The sequence below is a fragment of the Sesamum indicum genome, linkage group LG8 (genome assembly GCF_026168435.1).
Source record: "Sesamum indicum cultivar Baizhima isolate 11 linkage group LG8, ASM2616843v1, whole genome shotgun sequence".
Lineage (NCBI taxonomy): Eukaryota > Viridiplantae > Streptophyta > Magnoliopsida > Lamiales > Pedaliaceae > Sesamum > Sesamum indicum.
In genome coordinates this window covers 537401-553925 of record NC_142664.1, presented here as the reverse complement: position 1 = coordinate 553925, position 16525 = coordinate 537401, and the positions used below count along the sequence as shown (strand labels likewise).

The 16525-nt window shown below is 36.8% G+C and overlaps 3 protein-coding genes across 5 annotated transcripts; 2 read left to right on the top strand and 1 right to left on the bottom strand.

The window, feature by feature from the left end:
• The first annotated feature begins 1975 nt into the window (after window positions 1–1975).
• On the top strand, window positions 1976–6607 carry CCP1 (P-loop containing nucleoside triphosphate hydrolases superfamily protein). Of its 2 annotated transcripts, XM_011086943.2 has the most exons (12): window positions 1976–2130; window positions 2230–2446; window positions 3089–3265; window positions 3336–3394; window positions 3528–3593; window positions 3713–3820; window positions 3912–3978; window positions 4459–4543; window positions 5057–5217; window positions 5407–5508; window positions 5886–6102; window positions 6382–6607. In XM_011086943.2, exons 2-12 carry the CDS (start codon window positions 2408–2410, stop codon window positions 6513–6515), a joined length of 1215 nt encoding a protein of 404 aa, XP_011085245.1. In that variant the 5' UTR covers window positions 1976–2130; window positions 2230–2407; the 3' UTR covers window positions 6516–6607. The 2 variants fall into 2 exon arrangements, with proteins under 2 accessions (XP_011085245.1, XP_011085246.1); XM_011086944.3 differs by having other exon boundaries at window positions 2081–2446; window positions 3116–3265.
• Window positions 6608–6615: 8 nt separating this feature from the next.
• LOC105167289 (glucan endo-1,3-beta-glucosidase 11) lies at window positions 6616–8189 on the bottom strand. Of its 2 annotated transcripts, none has more exons than XM_020696327.2 (2): window positions 8024–8189; window positions 6616–7869 (listed from the first exon to the last, which is right to left on the bottom strand). In XM_020696327.2, the coding sequence occupies exons 1-2, from the start codon at window positions 8088–8090 to the stop codon at window positions 6845–6847; spliced, it is 1092 nt and encodes a 363-aa protein (XP_020551986.1). In that variant the 5' UTR covers window positions 8091–8189; the 3' UTR covers window positions 6616–6844. The 2 variants fall into 2 exon arrangements, with proteins under 2 accessions (XP_020551986.1, XP_011085243.1); XM_011086941.3 differs by having other exon boundaries at window positions 6616–7884; window positions 8024–8186.
• A 510-nt stretch (window positions 8190–8699) lies between these two features.
• LOC105167288 (cullin-4) lies at window positions 8700–16254 on the top strand. Its single transcript, XM_088883390.1, has 17 exons — window positions 8700–9205; window positions 10769–10884; window positions 10959–11305; window positions 11550–11730; window positions 11873–11995; window positions 12096–12383; window positions 13046–13171; window positions 13272–13373; window positions 13482–13535; window positions 14433–14539; window positions 14640–14700; window positions 14787–14918; window positions 15005–15142; window positions 15218–15298; window positions 15430–15510; window positions 15594–15674; window positions 15876–16254. The coding sequence occupies exons 1-17, from the start codon at window positions 8803–8805 to the stop codon at window positions 15987–15989; spliced, it is 2535 nt and encodes an 844-aa protein (XP_088739516.1). The 5' UTR covers window positions 8700–8802; the 3' UTR covers window positions 15990–16254.
• Window positions 16255–16525: the final 271 nt, after the last annotated feature.

The following is a 16525-nucleotide window of genomic DNA, read 5'->3' as shown; positions in this document are numbered from 1 at the left end:
ATTTTTTGGCCTTGTTTGCAAAATCAACCATTAATAGCCGTTGTGCAGTCGTTGTTAATCAATATTTTTTAATTTTTAATCATTTAAATTAATAATGAAAAAAAGTTGCATTTCTTCTAATATAAACATCATAGAATTTTTTATGATGTAACATGTGGAAGAATAATTTGGTATGGTGGAATGAATCCAAATCCAAATGTGGATGGACTGTGCATTATTTATTGATAAATCTACTGATACCAAAATGTTACTACTGTAGATAGCCCAACATTTCCTAAACTAGTTAAGTTAGTACTCCTTCAAAAGCCCAGCTTCCTTGGTACCGCCCACTTAGAGAGGCCCCTTTTCCTCTTCCAACACTATTTTAAAAGTTCATATATTTATAGAAAATATTACAATGGATTTTTTTTATTTTTTTTTACGTTTGTCATAATTATCAATACTCTTTTATTATTTTAAAAATTTATAAATACTCATCTAAAAATAATGACCGTGTAATAAATATCCCCTTGCGACAATTCATTGTATTGGTATTTGTTAGATAATTGTTAATTTTCAGCGAAACTTGTAATTTTTTAAACAATGAAAGAGTATTTGTAATTATGATAAAATCTCAAAGTAGTCCATTGTAATTTACCCTAGAAATATGATATTTGTTAAGTTTTATTTTAAAAATAAATATTTGAAATGTTCATAATATGTTACCCATGATTAAGAATTTTTGAAAAATAAATTAAGAATTCATTATTTTTCTATTTTTTTTAGAAAAAAAATAGTGCATAAGCTCATAAAAAATCGTACTTTTAGATCTTATATGGTTTTTTTTTTTTCTCTAAAAAACTTACTAAACACTAATTTATAAATTTATCTAAACACCCTCTTAGATATATTTGATTGTTCTCATTTGTTAAAAATTTTCGCATTTTAAAAGATTATTTCTTGTTTATCTTTAATGTGAGAAGAAAATTTTCGCATTTTAAAAGATTATTTCTTGTTTATCTTTAATGTGAGAAGAAAATTACTTGAATCGAATAGAATTATGTCTTAGTGACATTTTGTTTATATAATTACTTTATTTAGTCGAATAAAGTTTGGGATCAAAATTAATTGGTATTTCAATGATAAACATAAAATTATGTTATAGACAATGACATAACGTGAAATGAATTATTATTCATGCAAACTATTTATTTATTTTTATTTTGAGATTAAGAGGATAATCAATGTTTTTCTATATGAAAAGTGCATTTAATACCGACCATTAATTTTTTTTAAAAAAAGGTCAAATTGAATTTAATCATTTCCCATTCTTACACGGCAGAAAAGTACAAAAAGGGTATTTGACGGCTACACAATAATGCAATGGGGAAATGCATTTAAACCTAATGTTTAATCCCGATTTTAATTTTAATTTCAAAAATAGTTCTTTATTTTTAATTAATTTTAAGATAATCTTTTTTATGAGATTTTTGACTAAAAGAATTATAACTTTTTCATATTACCTTTATATTATTTTGATCCCCCACTTTTAATCGTGAAAATTAAATTATTTTTTGAACTAAAATCAAAGTAAGCCATCATTTTCCCATTCTTCTCACGGGTAGGCAACTTAGTGCACTAACATTGCAATAAACTTGAATTAGTATTTTACGTAAAGAAAAAATTGCAAGTAATTTTCTTATTATATTATAAATAAATAAATTATTTTAATATATAAAATAATAATTTATTTTTTTATATTTTTAAAATATAATAATTTATTATTTTATATTTTTTAAAACAAAACTATTTTATTTAAATAAACACAAGATAATGAATTATTATTATTTTTTATAAAAAATAATTTACTTATTTATAACGTCACGATAAACTAAATTGCATTAAACCCTTTTACAACATTAACAAAATTGATCTTTATATTATTATCGACTGTGCACTAGGTTTAGGACAGAGGAAAATAGAGGCATTCCTATTGGTCCGTCACCTACCTTCCTGTAACTCAACCAGTGCCTGTCCCCATCCCGTAGTCTCGGTTGTTCGACGACAACTCAGTACTCACTATAAACTGGAAAGATTCGGTACCACTCAATCTGGCAAAATAAGCCCCGCCCCGACACTCGAAGCTCTCATGTGGAAAAGATCTCACCTTTCTTTATTACTTTATTGTTTTTGTTATGTTCTTGTTTTCAATTTTTCCATTTTATTCATAAATTAACGGAAATAATATAGGAACTGAAAGCAGCACGTGGTCGATCTCCACCAGCACATAGAGTGTGACGGCTCACGAACGACAGATACTCCAACACATCATACGCACACGCATCCGTGCGGCGTCTGTGTGTGTGGTAGAGACAGAGAAGGCTGAAGAAGACTGCATCTCTGAGATTTCTCTTTCTCTGTCCTTCAGATGGCGGATGAGCCTTTGCCCACCCGCTGGTCATTTCAGGTGCTTTCTATTTTCTCTGTTCACTTCCAAATGCTGTATCTATATGTTTGTGTTTTTGCTTGGACTTGCGTTGACCGATGTATGAAAGCTTTTGATTCCGCGAATGATCGGGTTTTCTTTTCTTTCTCCTCTGCAATTACGTGTTCAGCATTCCCGTGTCGGTAGTCGAGGTAAAGCGGGCTTAGCTAATCGTTGTTCACTTGACTTCAATTGTTGTGCCTGGATTTGCCGTGGTGAAAATTCACTAGCGTCATCATTCTCCTAACAGCGGATCTCTCAGATTTACTTTCTCTTTGTTTTGTGTAGTATTTTCTTTTTGTATTTTACCCGTTACAAGTGATGATATGGTGTTGACTAATCCTGCATTTGTAATAGTTCAATTTAACTTGTCCTGATTGTGATGTATGCCAATCAAATTATTCTTTATGTTACTTTATTCGTATTTATATTTCTTGGTTTATTGACTAACAGGGTATACTGTAAATACGCTATGAATTTGTCCGTCGGTGACCAACTTATGGTTGAGTTTGGGGTCCTCTATTATATGTGTGTAATTTCTAGGAATAGATAAAGTGAACCTGTTCTCAATGAACGTAATTCCAAAATTCATTTAGGGTTTCTTTTTTCGGGTGTGCCATTTAGGAATTTAAGTTGTTTTATGATTCCAAGTTTGGGAGGAAGAGGGAGGCTAAGGCAGAAGATGGGGCTGCAAATGGTCAAGCTGTACATAGTACGACGCATTCGAATGGGATGTCAAATGGAAGTGGACGTGTTAAGAACACATCTGACTTGGCTATCTATGAACAGTTCAGGAACCAGGTACCATGCTTTTGATTCTTACTGACAAAGTTAATTAATGCAATGTTTTAACATGACTTTTGTGCTTCAGGATCGAAACAATTTAACGCACTCTAATGGAGTCCCATCTGCAGGAGTGGATGAATTGCCGTATGATTACTCCCTCACATTTTGCCAATAACATTTTAATGATTGTTGATGCCATGCAATTCTGAAAATTATAACTTTTGAAGAGTTCACTGCCTGTCTAGGCATCTCCTGAACATTTAATTTGCACTTTCAGGCAGCGGTCTTTACTTCCTCCCTTTGAGTCAGCAGAAGTCCGTGCTTTGGCAGAGAGTTTAAGTAGGTAAATAATGGCACTGTTGGCTGGATGCTGATAATTACCCATTTGTGTTATACCATATATCATCTTGATCCATTTTATCCTGTTTATTGATATGTAGATAATCTTGTCATCATTTGCAGAGACATCATTCGAGGTAGTCCAGATGTTAAATGGGAATCCATAAAAGGGTTAGAGAATGCCAAACGGCTACTCAAAGAAGCTGTTGTTATGCCGATAAAATATCCAAAGTAAGTCTTAAAATTGAGTGCCTCACCTCAGGCATAGTATATTTTTGGTCTTCTGAAAGTGATAAAATTTCCACCTCTACTTTTTTTACAGGTACTTCACTGGTCTTCTGACACCATGGAAAGGCATTCTCCTTTTTGGCCCCCCTGGAACAGGAAAGGTTTGTGTCTCACTTCTCTTTCTGTTCTTTATTCACTGAATGTACTATATTGTTGAACAATGACTTACTTCTACTTCCTGTGTCCTTGAATTTTGTTATCAATATGCTGAGATGGTTTTATTTGATTTTGGTCTGTGAGGCATACTGCTGCCAGTAGAGCTTATCCCGGTTATCCGATTTGCTCTAGTTGGTTTTTTCCATTATTACATAGAATTTGAACTCAAGACTACTGAAATCCAGGATCCTGCGAAAATAAGGCTTTCCCCATGACCGTTTACAATTTATATTGAAGATATCAAGATTGAGCTCAGCTCTACTAGTTGCAGTTAAATATTCTTTTTCTTCAGTTAGTTTGATTGAGCCTTTCTCCCATAGTTCCCTGTTTTCTGTATATGCCCCATTGTTGATTTTGCGATGTTTTAAAAAATGAGTGGTAGCTACAAACACATCATATGTCCTTTTTCATCTTCCAAATTACAGACTATGCTGGCAAAAGCAGTTGCAACAGAGTGCAAAACCACATTCTTCAACATTTCTGCATCATCAATTGTTAGCAAATGGAGGGGTAAGATTTTGTGCTTTCTCACTTCTCTTATGATCATCCTTGCTTGGATCTGCTCGGCTCATCATGCCCTGTTCATTTGATTCCTGCTATGACTTATATTGATAATCTTAGTTGTTTTGCTTTCTTTTTCCCCTTCACTGGTTATATTTTTATCCAGTTTGCAAATCAAATTAAGAGTAATTAGACCTCTTTTTTAGCTAATATCAAGTGCACCATATTATTAATTATCTTCTAGTTATGTGGCCGCATTGTTGTCTCTAGTGCAATTCTTTTTCAATATCAAGTGTTTCTTCTTTGCCTTCAACTGTAGCTTTTATGCAGATTATATTTGCAAGACTGTGGTTTAATAGGATTATTCTTATGGTTCTCTTCCTATACGCCAAATCATTCTAGCTGTTAAGAAGTTAGTGACAGAAGAGGAACTTTGCATTTATAAATTTTAGAAATAGAAGAACAGTTGGCACTTTGGCATTCATGTTTCCCTCAAGATATTTATGACACTTTACCTTGCAGGTGACTCTGAAAAATTGGTTAAAGTATTGTTTGAGCTAGCTAGGCATCACGCACCATCAACTATATTTCTGGATGAAATTGATGCAATTATCAGCCAACGGGGTGAAGGGCGCAGTGAACATGAAGCAAGCAGGCGTCTGAAGACTGAGTTGCTTATACAGGTGAAGTTTTCTTTATCTATAATGCAAGAAACTGGAAACATCAGAGTGTGCGAGCAGGTCTATCTTATCTGCAGGGCTAATCAACCTGCTAATCAATTTCTTCCATTTGTTGTTCATATGAACAGTTGATAGGGATTGAACTACCTATATGCTTGCTAAAAAAATTAATGGGTTTGGACTGAACTGCAGATGGATGGTTTGACAAAGACAAATGAACTTGTTTTTGTTCTGGCAGCAACTAACCTTCCCTGGGAACTAGATGCAGCAATGCTTAGGCGTCTTGAGAAGCGGGTATGTCTCCAGAAGGGTTAATGTATTATATTTTCCTAGTACAAAAGCAACATAAAAAAAGCAACTTATAGTTATAAAAATTGTGTTTTCATTTTTATAAATACTGTTTACTGAATAATTTTACTTTTAGTGCTTCTCATTTCATTTTCCTTTTTGTTGGAAGCATGAGATGCATAGTCACTACAGCATATTTGTTTTGTTGCACAATGCTAACATGATTGAGAAGTTTCTAGTTAGAAACACTAATGCCAGGCTACTTGTGCGGATCAGTTCATAATTTGTGTTATTAATTTTCTTATTCCCATTTCATAAAACAATTAAAATGTCTGGTAACCGCAAAAATGAAGCTCAATATAATTGTTTTCCATGTGATGTAGATCCTTGTACCTCTTCCGGAACCAGAAGCAAGAAGAGCGATGTTTGAGGAATTACTGCCACCAAATCCTGAGGAAATTCCTTATGATTTGTTGGTGGAGAGGACGGAAGGTTTTTCAGGTTCAGATATTCGTCTATTGTGCAAAGAGGCTGCAATGCAGCCACTGCGAAGGTTGATGACTATTCTTGAGGAGAAACAAGAACTGGTGCCTGAGGAAGGTATGCCTTTAATGGTTTTTGGTTATTGCTGTTCTTGGGAGACTGGTTAGTATAAGATATTGGAATTTTAGAGTTGAAGGGAATAGAAAAAGGAAAGAAAAAAAGGAAATCAAATATTGGTATGATCTTCCGCTGAAACTTAAAACCTTGATTTACCCTTATTCCCCATGGCCAACCATCCGGGCTTCCTTTTTCCCATCAAATATAGGATCCTGTAAATTGCAGCAGCTAGTTGTTACTGATTATAATTGGTGCGCTAAAAGTGTCTCTGGTTTGCAGAACTACCAAAGGTTGGACCCATTACACATGGCGATGTTGAGGTAGCCTTGAGGAACACCAGACCTTCTGCTCATCTCCATGCCCATCGTTATGAGAAATTTAATGAAGACTATGGCAGCCAAATACTCCATTGAAGGCTCAGATCTGGTTCATAACTGTTTGAGTTAATGTCGTTTGTCATCTTTTAAGATACTTTCCAGTCCCAATTGATATTTCAGTTCTTTCAGCTTCTTCTTTTGAGCCCGGTCATTCATTAAGCAACATTTGGTCCCAATTTCGAGTAAAGTATTACAAACATGATTTTCAATAACAAGAAAATAGCCGAACCATACATTTTGGTATTTCAAGAACTATGCTATATTTATTTAATGTAGCAGCTATATAAAACGTGTACATTTTTATGTTTACATTTTGGTATAATAAACTACAGAAAATAAATAAAAGAACCCGAAGAATAATAAACCTACGATTTAACCTGGGTGGCATTGGAAGTCAAGGAAGTACTTGCCAATTCAAATAGCCCGCAATTGTACACCATCGTTCCGTCTGGCTGCAACAAACCATAATTTCTCTCTGAAGTCGGGCCGGGCTTCATGTCCTCATTGAACAATGCAAACACGTAAACCTCTAACCTCCTATTCGGCTTCAATGGAGTCCCTTCGTTTTTCAATTGCCGCCTCAACACATTCCCGTTGTAAATCGCAGCGTTTTCCACCGTTGACCCGATTTCATCCGGGTCGCCTCTAGAAGGCCAGCCCGTTTCCGATACCCTCACTTCTATACCTCCGTACCCCATTCTTGCCATCGCAAATGTCACTGCATCCACTTGAGCATACAACATGTTGTCGTAATGTAACTTGGTGTAAGGGTCCACCACTCCCGAATTCGGGTTGAAAAGCACGTAGTCCAGAGAAATACTATTCGGGTCGTCTTTGTACGCGAAATACGGGTACGCGTTGATCCAAAATGGGGCTTGTGTAGCAGCCAAGAACCGCAAGAACTGGGGCATTATCCGGTTGAGCTCCGGGCGGAAACACCCTGCCGACGGCGGGAACGACTCCTGGAGAACTGCTAAAGAACTGGGTGTAGAAACGTGGATGAATCTGTCTAATCCAAATCGAACTAAAGCCGCGTGGATGTTCACCATTGCTGGCACGAGGTAAGAAATCAGAGCAGTATCGCCGCCGGTGAAAACCTCGTTTCCGATGGCGATCCCTGTGATTCTGGTGGCTGGAAAATAGGGCCTAATGTGGGTGTGAACCCATTGAAGGGCTTGGTTGGGATCCATCAAGATGGGTAGCATTTGGTTCTCGACTGTGACGACAAGTTCGATATTGGAGTTGGCAAATGCTGTCAGAATTTGAGGGTTGGTGTCGTAGATTCTGGCTTTTGTTAGCTTTAGAGAGCGCAAGAGATCAAGAACTCTATCCGGGGGGGGCAAATTGTTGCCCACTTGTCCGTAGTTAATGCCCAGGGATTCTACTTCTCCTAGAAAACAGAAACCTGTAAAGTTTTTAGAAGAATACAGTTTGATACAATGATATGCAAACAAGCCATAATTAGAAGGAAAAAAAACCATGGTCTTGAAATGTCGGGATCAAGAACACATGAATAGAAGTCAGAAGAGGAAGCAGATATGTACCTGATAAAGTTAAAAATAATCCAAGAAGAAGATGTAACATGGAAATCCTGCTGACATGATTTCCCATGACAAGCAGCCTTTTGTTCTTGATGAGGGATGAGAGATAGAAAACTAGTTTTAGTATTGTTGGAAATTAATAAATGGATATAGACAAGAGAGGATGTCTGATGTACGTAGATTATGCTGTGAGTAATGAATTCCTTTCTTTGCTTGTTTGTTTTTTGGTTTATTAACATCAAGGGTTTCCGGTTGGTGCCCTTTTGGCTTTCCCACTTTGCTTTCATATGCTCTAAAACCCTTAAATTATTATTTATTTATGTTTTGACAAAGTTTGTCAATTGTTCTTTTTTTAACTCACGTACCCAATATACATGCACTCAAGCTTCGGATGCAAGCTCTTTTATAAGTCAGTCTTGTGTCTGAATCGGTAGACCGTCCCCAAAGACTTCTCAAGGGTTCCTTTTATCCTCCCTTCAGTTAATTCTTTGGGCTGGCAGAGCTGATTTGTTTTAAAGTAATTTTATTGGGCTAATAACTAAGTAAGGCCCATAGGACCCAACTCCCTTCCTTTTCTAGAAAATTCGTAAGCCCATATATTTGTGCTATGAGTGAATCAAGGCCCAAGACTTTAAAGGGGGAAAAAGAAAAAAAGAGAGAGAAAATACAATAAAATGTGTAAAGCAAATGAGTGCAATGGGAATTCATTTTCTCCTCATCTGGAAACGTTGCTCTCTTTCTCCTATAATGAGGAGCTCTCGTTGAGATTTCATATTTCTTCTATGTCTCAACCTACCACCTCCACCCCCACCTCCACCAACCCCAGCAAGCGCTCCGCATCACCTTATTCCTCCTCCTCCACCACCACCGCCGGCGCCGGCCCCGCCGCAGCCCCAATTTTCCCGGCGATGAAAAAAGCCAAGTCCCAGGCTGTCGCGTGCTCTCTCGATGGCAACAAGAACGGCCAGCAGCAGATTGCTCCTCATGTTCACTTTGCCGAACCCCCTGCTCACTCCCCGATGATCGAAGACGATCCAAATGACGTCGCATTGGAGACTTCCTCTCCGTCGAACGCATTCGGCCGTGGCCTTGCTGCTTCCGCTGGAGGAGTAACCGCCAACTTGTCTCGGAAGAAGGCAACGCCTCCGCAGCCCACGAAGAAGCTTGTCATTAAACTCGTCAAAGGTTCGATTTTTTAGCTTTGGTGCTATTTTTCTGATGTTGCAATTTTTTTTTATGGGTTTAAGTCGACCCACTTCTGGGGAAGATTCGAGATTTTTATTGCCGATTTATGCTGTTTGTGCTCGTCTAATTGTGATTAAATTGTTAGGGTTTTATAGGTTTGACTGGCTGGTCTGAAATTGAGATTTTGTCGTGAATTGTTTAAAATTGTCTGAAGTTTTTATGTAATTTTGCTTATGTTTTGGTATAGACGGAGATCTAGGACTATCTCACTTTTTGATAAGTGTGGCTTGTACTTCCAAATGCATGAATTTGGCAATCCTTTAAGTTAAAAAAATAAGTAATTCAATTATTTCCAGTTTAATTCACTAACACATGCATTTTAAAAATGAACACTTAAGAGGTTTTAGGTTTTCGTCAGAATTTTTTATGAAGGAAACATGATAAATGTGAAATATGAAATGCCAATTGACAAGGAAGATGCTGAGCAACAGGAACGAGTGATAACTTCATCAGATATTCTTTTAGATGGGACCACTGCACTGTAGAATTGTGACTATTTAAGTTTCTCCAAGGGGGTGTGGTAGAGTGGCTAAAAGGATGGAGGCTTATCCTGGCCATTTTCCTGTTACGTAAGCTTGAGAAGGATAATCTTGGTTGAATGGAAATGCCAATTGTCCTGCCAGTGGCTAAGTTATGGGTTGGGTATCCTAAGTAAATTAGCTTATGACAGTTCCCCAGGAATTACAATTTTGCCTTCTTAGTTCTTACCTTTTGTCATTCCAGTTTTATGTAGAAATCTGAGCATCTTATAGAATAAGACAATTATTCAATTCAGTAGATCCATTTTATAAATTTGGTAAGCAGGTCAATCACATTTGACATACTGTGCTTAAAGCATAATATATTTAAATTATTACTTTATGCAATGAAATTCATCTGTCCAAATGCATTATCTCAACAGAACACCATATTTGTGAACATAGGGATAGTAAATGCTCTGGATGAAGTCATGAACTACTGTTGTGTCCAGAATCCATGAGGATTTACTATTGCTTGGTAACATTTGATTTGTGGGATTCTTTGGTTAGACATCTGTTGGTGCTCTTGGTTAACTAGAGGAACATAGCTTTATGAAAGTCGAGAAGTACTAGAGGATGTGAACAAACATATTACACGATGCACATTCTTAGACATGAGAGCAAACCATAGTCTTCGAAGTTTCAAGGATGACCACAAGGCATGTGATCTTTTGTGCTTGGAGCAATTGCTGAAGTATTCTAACCTTGTCTTTTATGCAGTTATAAAGTGGTATAACTGATCATAAGAATAAAAAAATAGAATTCTACTGTTTGGAATTTCAAAATAGAGCTTCTCTCAAATGTTTAAAGTTACGTTTTTGCATGCAGCATCCGTTAGAAATGCTTGTCGCATGCTTTATCTCTAAACTATGGTGCAATCTGTTTCTTTAGCTGATGTAAATGTCTTCTACCTAAAATGTAGATTTAGTTCACTACTTCAAATGAGTATTCCTTAATGATCAAATTCTGTGATTTGTTTCTCAAGCCAAACCGACGCTGCCAAATAATTTTGAGGAGAATACATGGGCAACACTCAAGTCGGCTATCAGTGCCATATTTTTGAAGCAACCTGATCCGTGTGACTTGGAGAAGCTCTATCAGGTAATTTTAGCTGTTATTTTCTTACCTTAGGCTGTATCTTGTAGAGTCTGACTGACCAACTTATGATCTTTAAGGCTGTCAATGACCTTTGCCTGCACAAGATGGGGGGAAGTCTCTATCAAAGAATTGAAAATGAGTGTGAAGCCTACATATCTGCTGCCCTACAATCATTGGTTGGCCAAAGTGAAGATCTAGTAGTTTTCTTATCACTTGTTGAGAAGTGCTGGCAGGACTTTTGTGACCAGATGTTGATGATCCGGGGTATAGCATTATATCTTGATAGAACATATGTGAAGCAAACACCAAATGTGCGCTCATTGTGGGACATGGGCTTACAGCTTTTCCGCAAACATCTTTCTCTAGCTTCAGAAGTGGAGCACAAAACTGTATTTGGCCTTCTAAAAATGATAGAGAGTGAGAGGTACCATACAATTTTTGCTTGACATTTGGGTACATGCAGAACATTCAATGATGGTTAATACTCAGTTACTTCTCTCACACCACAGTTTCATAACTAAAATTTTCTCTCCCGTATAGAATCTTCAGATTCTTTTATTAGTGCCTGCTGTCAATATCAGTCTCTTCAGAGACCATTTATGCTATGCTCGGTTTATGGAACATAGGATATCTGTATTCTAATATCATTATTTTGGTTATTCTTGTAGACTAGGTGAAGCTGTTGATAGGACTCTCCTAAATCATCTTTTGAAGATGTTCACTGCATTGGGAATTTACCCAGAAAGCTTTGAGAAGCCGTTCCTTGAAGGTACATCTGAATTTTATGCAGCAGAAGGTGTCAAATATATGCAACAGGCAGATGTTCCAGATTATTTGAAGCATGTAGAGGTGCGAAGTCATGTTGCTTATCTGCTTAGCAAAATTTGAATCATGATTCCATCCTCAGATTCTTTTATGTATTTTTTTTTACAGTAACCTTCCACTATATCGCAACTTTTGATCATATGTTTGGCATTCTCTGATTTTCCAGGTAAGGTTGCAAGAAGAACATGAAAGGTGCTTAATCTACCTGGATGCAAGTACAAGGAAGCCACTAGTAGCCACTGCGGAAAAGCAACTTCTTGAGCGCCATATATCTGCCATTCTGGATAAGGTAGCTGTTATTGTATCAATTTCAATTCTATCTGCAGTTATCCCTTTGTTATCTTTTGCTTGCGGCTATATGTTGTAATATTTATGAGCAACTTGTGCAGGGTTTCATGATGCTGATGGACGGGAAGCGTATTGAAGACCTTCAGAGAATGTATATGCTTTTCTCCAGAGTCAATGCTCTTGAATCATTGAGGCAGTCGCTTAGTCAGTACACCCGAAGAACTGGCCAGAGTATTGTCATGGATGAAGAAAAGGACAAAGATATGGTGTCTAGCTTATTGGAATTTAAGGCAAATCTGGATAGAATATGGGAAGAAAGCTTTTATAAAAATGAAGCATTTAGCAATACCATCAAGGATTCATTTGAGCATCTCATTAATATCCGCCAGGTACTATCATTTTGCCTCTTCAGTATGATTTCCCTCTCACGAGAGTGAAAATTCACTCAAACTATAATGTGTAAATATAAAAGTTTCATGTGGATTTGTGAATTCAGAAACATATCTGGTGAAACATTAAAATTTCTATGGCAGAGAGATCAATGTTCTCAAATTATCTTTTCAGTAGACCCAATAGATGGATACTAGTAAACATGTGTGATGTCATTTGTGGGTTGTATGAGTGGTCCACAATAATACTTCTTCATTGATGTGGCTCACTGATACCCTTAAGATAGACACGTATGGGGAAAAATATGAAAGGAACTACACTTTTGAACGAGTTCACTTTGTTGGAAATCTTGGTTTAGATCAATATGGAGTTGATAGCGGGAGAAAGAATAACGTGATGAGTTAAAGTTCTAATTGCTGCTGTTAGCTCGAATCTTGAAATAAAATGATGAATTTGGTGTTACTATAGCTACATGAGAGGCTTGAGTGCTGCTGAGTTGGAATGATAGGTAAGGATAAATAAGATTCTTGGTGCTTTTGGATTGGATAGGGACCTGAATTTCATACTTCTATGATGTTGGCATATCAATTTGGCATCAGTTTAATGATGTTAATCTGTAACCAGCTATCAGAATAATATGCAGTATTATATATCTTTTCAGAACCGACCTGCTGAGCTAATTGCCAAGTTTGTGGATGAGAAGCTTCGTGCTGGAAATAAGGGTACATCAGAGGAGGAATTGGAGGGTACACTAGATAAAGTTTTGGTTTTGTTCAGATTTATACAGGTACGAAAAAGCTAGTAGGCTTTAGTTGCAATCGATTCTGTTTTAGTATGGATATCCAAAATTTCAAGTACTTAAAATTTATGTCTCACTCCTCTTGTAGGGTAAGGATGTTTTTGAAGCATTCTACAAGAAAGATCTCGCTAAAAGACTCTTGCTGGGTAAAAGTGCATCTATTGATGCAGAGAAGTCAATGATTACTAAAGTAATTTCTTTTATTTTTATTGTACAGTTTAACGTTTTTGTAGTTCCCCCATTCCCACAATTTTTTTGTATATATACTCAAGGAAGAAATTGAGATTTGTTATTGCAGTTGAAAACCGAGTGTGGCAGTCAATTTACGAACAAACTTGAAGGAATGTTCAAGGTGTGTATTTCTGTTTGCCTTATAAGCCTGATGCACTTTGATTTGTTATATACCGTGAATAATTTTTAGAGAAATCCTTTCCCAACATTATACTGAGCTTCCAATGTATCTTATATTGCTAGCAACATGGCTTCATCTACAAAGCTTCCTCAGACTTCCATTGAACTGAATGTCATACCTTTACAGCTCTTGCATTGTAGTTTCTAGGGTGGCTGCTGACAAAGCGATGACATTCTTATTGATTTCCGATACATCTGTTTTCAGAGTAATCTAGGACACTAGGGATCTGTTTTGAAACCATAAGAACACAGGATCGATTTGTCTGATCCTAGCCTATATTTACACAAAATAAGATTCTACATGAATTAGCTCATATTGGAAATAGTTCGTTTCAATTAAATGATAAAATATGGCAAATCGTGAAATAACCTAGAAATGGTCTAATTGTTAGTTTCTTGAGCAAAAGAACAATACATAATGTCCATTAATATATAGATAAGGCGTAAATGTCTCATGAATTACTGAACCAAATAGAAACTTCTTTTGGTTCCAACTCTTACCTAGAAGAAACTAAATCATGCTCTGTAAATTGAAACAAAATACTTCCAAGCAAAGCAAGGAACTACTTCTGGATGATTCAACCAGAGTTTACGTATCATAATCCCACTAGATCTTAGTTGCTCCTTTCTCTAGCCTTGCTGTGTCCACTGTAATTCTTTTTCTGTTCCTTTGGATGAACTCATAATATGTTGAAAAAGAAACCACCCGCAGGAAATTTTGAAAACGCAAATGAAAGTAAGACCCATCAAACTGTTCAGTATATCCATTTTCTATATTACATTTTCTGGCAAGTAAGATTAATCAATGTCTTAATGATATTTTGAAAACTGTCTCCAGGATATTGAGTTGTCAAAAGAGATTAATGAATCATTCAAGCAATCATCCCAAGCTCGGACGAAACTCCCATCTGGAATCGAGATGAGTGTCCATGTATTAACAACTGGGTAAGTTGCTATTGTTCATTGTTTCTACATTGCTCTCAACCTTAAAGAAATTTGATTTTGGTATGAGTGGATGAATACATGCACTGTTGACTGGCTGCAGGTATTGGCCAACCTATCCTCCCATGGATGTTCGCCTCCCCCTTGAACTCAATGTGTATCAGGTTTGACACAGTTGCGGTTAAGTAAAATGCAGAGCATACTGTTGCAGACCATAACCATGTTTTGTTGTGACCAAATTGTCCTTCAGGATATCTTTAAGGAGTTTTACTTAAGCAAGTATAGTGGGAGGCGATTAATGTGGCAAAATTCGTTGGGTCATTGTGTGCTGAAAGCAGAATTTCCAAAAGGTAAAAAGGAGCTGGCAGTATCTCTATTCCAGGTTGGTCTTGTGGATTTATGTCTTCTAGTATGTCAGATATTGCTTGGCATTGGTCTGAATCCAACATGTTATTGCATCTGTCCCAGACGGTTGTGTTGATGCTGTTCAATGATGCACAAAAGCTTGGCTTTCAAGATATCAAGGAATCCACTGGTATTGAGGATAAAGAGCTGAGGAGGACTTTGCAGTCCCTCGCATGTGGAAAGTTTCGTGTTCTTCAGAAAGTGAGTGTTCAGCTGGAGAGACACTTCTTCAAATTCCTTAAATTTCTCATTTAAATGATATAATCACCCTTGCAGATTCCTAAAGGCAGAGATGTGGAGGATGATGACTTCTTTGTCTTCAACGATCAGTTTACTGCTCCTCTATATCGTATAAAGGTAGGATCGTTTTAATCAGTGATAGAAATCCATAAATATCATGGTGTCAAATTCCTGAAGGCTCTAGGAAAATGGGTTATCTGCAATCATGGCCTTTAACCCCCACTGATTGGTTGACCTACTTTACGCAGGTAAATGCAATTCAGATGAAGGAAACAGTTGAGGAGAACACCAGCACTACAGAAAGGGTATTCCAAGACCGTCAATACCAGGTCAAATTATATTCTGCAACGTTCTCTTGCTAAATCTTCGGAGGTCCTCTACTAATCAAATTTTTGCTGCACTGTTTTTACAGGTTGATGCTGCCATTGTCCGTATAATGAAGACAAGAAAAGTGCTAAGTCACACTCTATTGATTACTGAACTCTTCCAGCAGGTAATGAAAACTCTCATGTCTCCGTTGTCTCCTTGAATTATCTATCATTTGGATATCAGCCAAAACGACAAAGCATGTGCATGCGTGACAAGGAGTGAGAAGAGAGCACTACCTTTTCAATCATGGCAATAACAAGCTTTAGACAAATTAAAAGTATATGCACACTAGAATTGAATGTATTCTTATGTTGATGATATACAGCTCAAGTTTCCAATAAAACCAGCTGACTTGAAGAAAAGGATCGAGAGCCTCATAGACAGAGAGTACCTGGAGCGCGACAAAAATAACCCACAAATATACAATTACCTTGCATGAAGCATCAGTTGCTAGGTATATCATTTTCCTCGCAAACTAAATGGGAATCAGGTGCTGTTTATGTAGATGCAGGAAATCCACGACTCCCATGACAAATTGTGTACAGGAACTCATAGTGGGTTTTCTTTCTTTCTTCTTTTCTTTTTTGGGTTCAGTGTAACATTAAAGTACCATTGCTATGTTCGGAACTCTCTATCCAAGAGTACAGGAATCTACGAGAAATTATGCTTTTTTCTACTCTTATAATAGATCAAGATTTTGAGCCCGACTGCTATTGTGTCTTCAGTTTTGGGTGGACTATCATCATTGTTATGTTTCAGATGTCCATTTCTGGAGTTGTCAAGATATGATTCCCCGTTCCATAGTGGCTCCAAATGGACAGTACTAACTATTTTGCATCCGTCAAAACATCGAACTCGGATTGCAGATAAACTCCTTTTTTATCATAACCAAATTCATTTCTGTGAAAGTATAAGTGCAAACATTACGATAACTAGTAATATGCTTCGGAATCCATTGCCTTCTTGGGCATATTC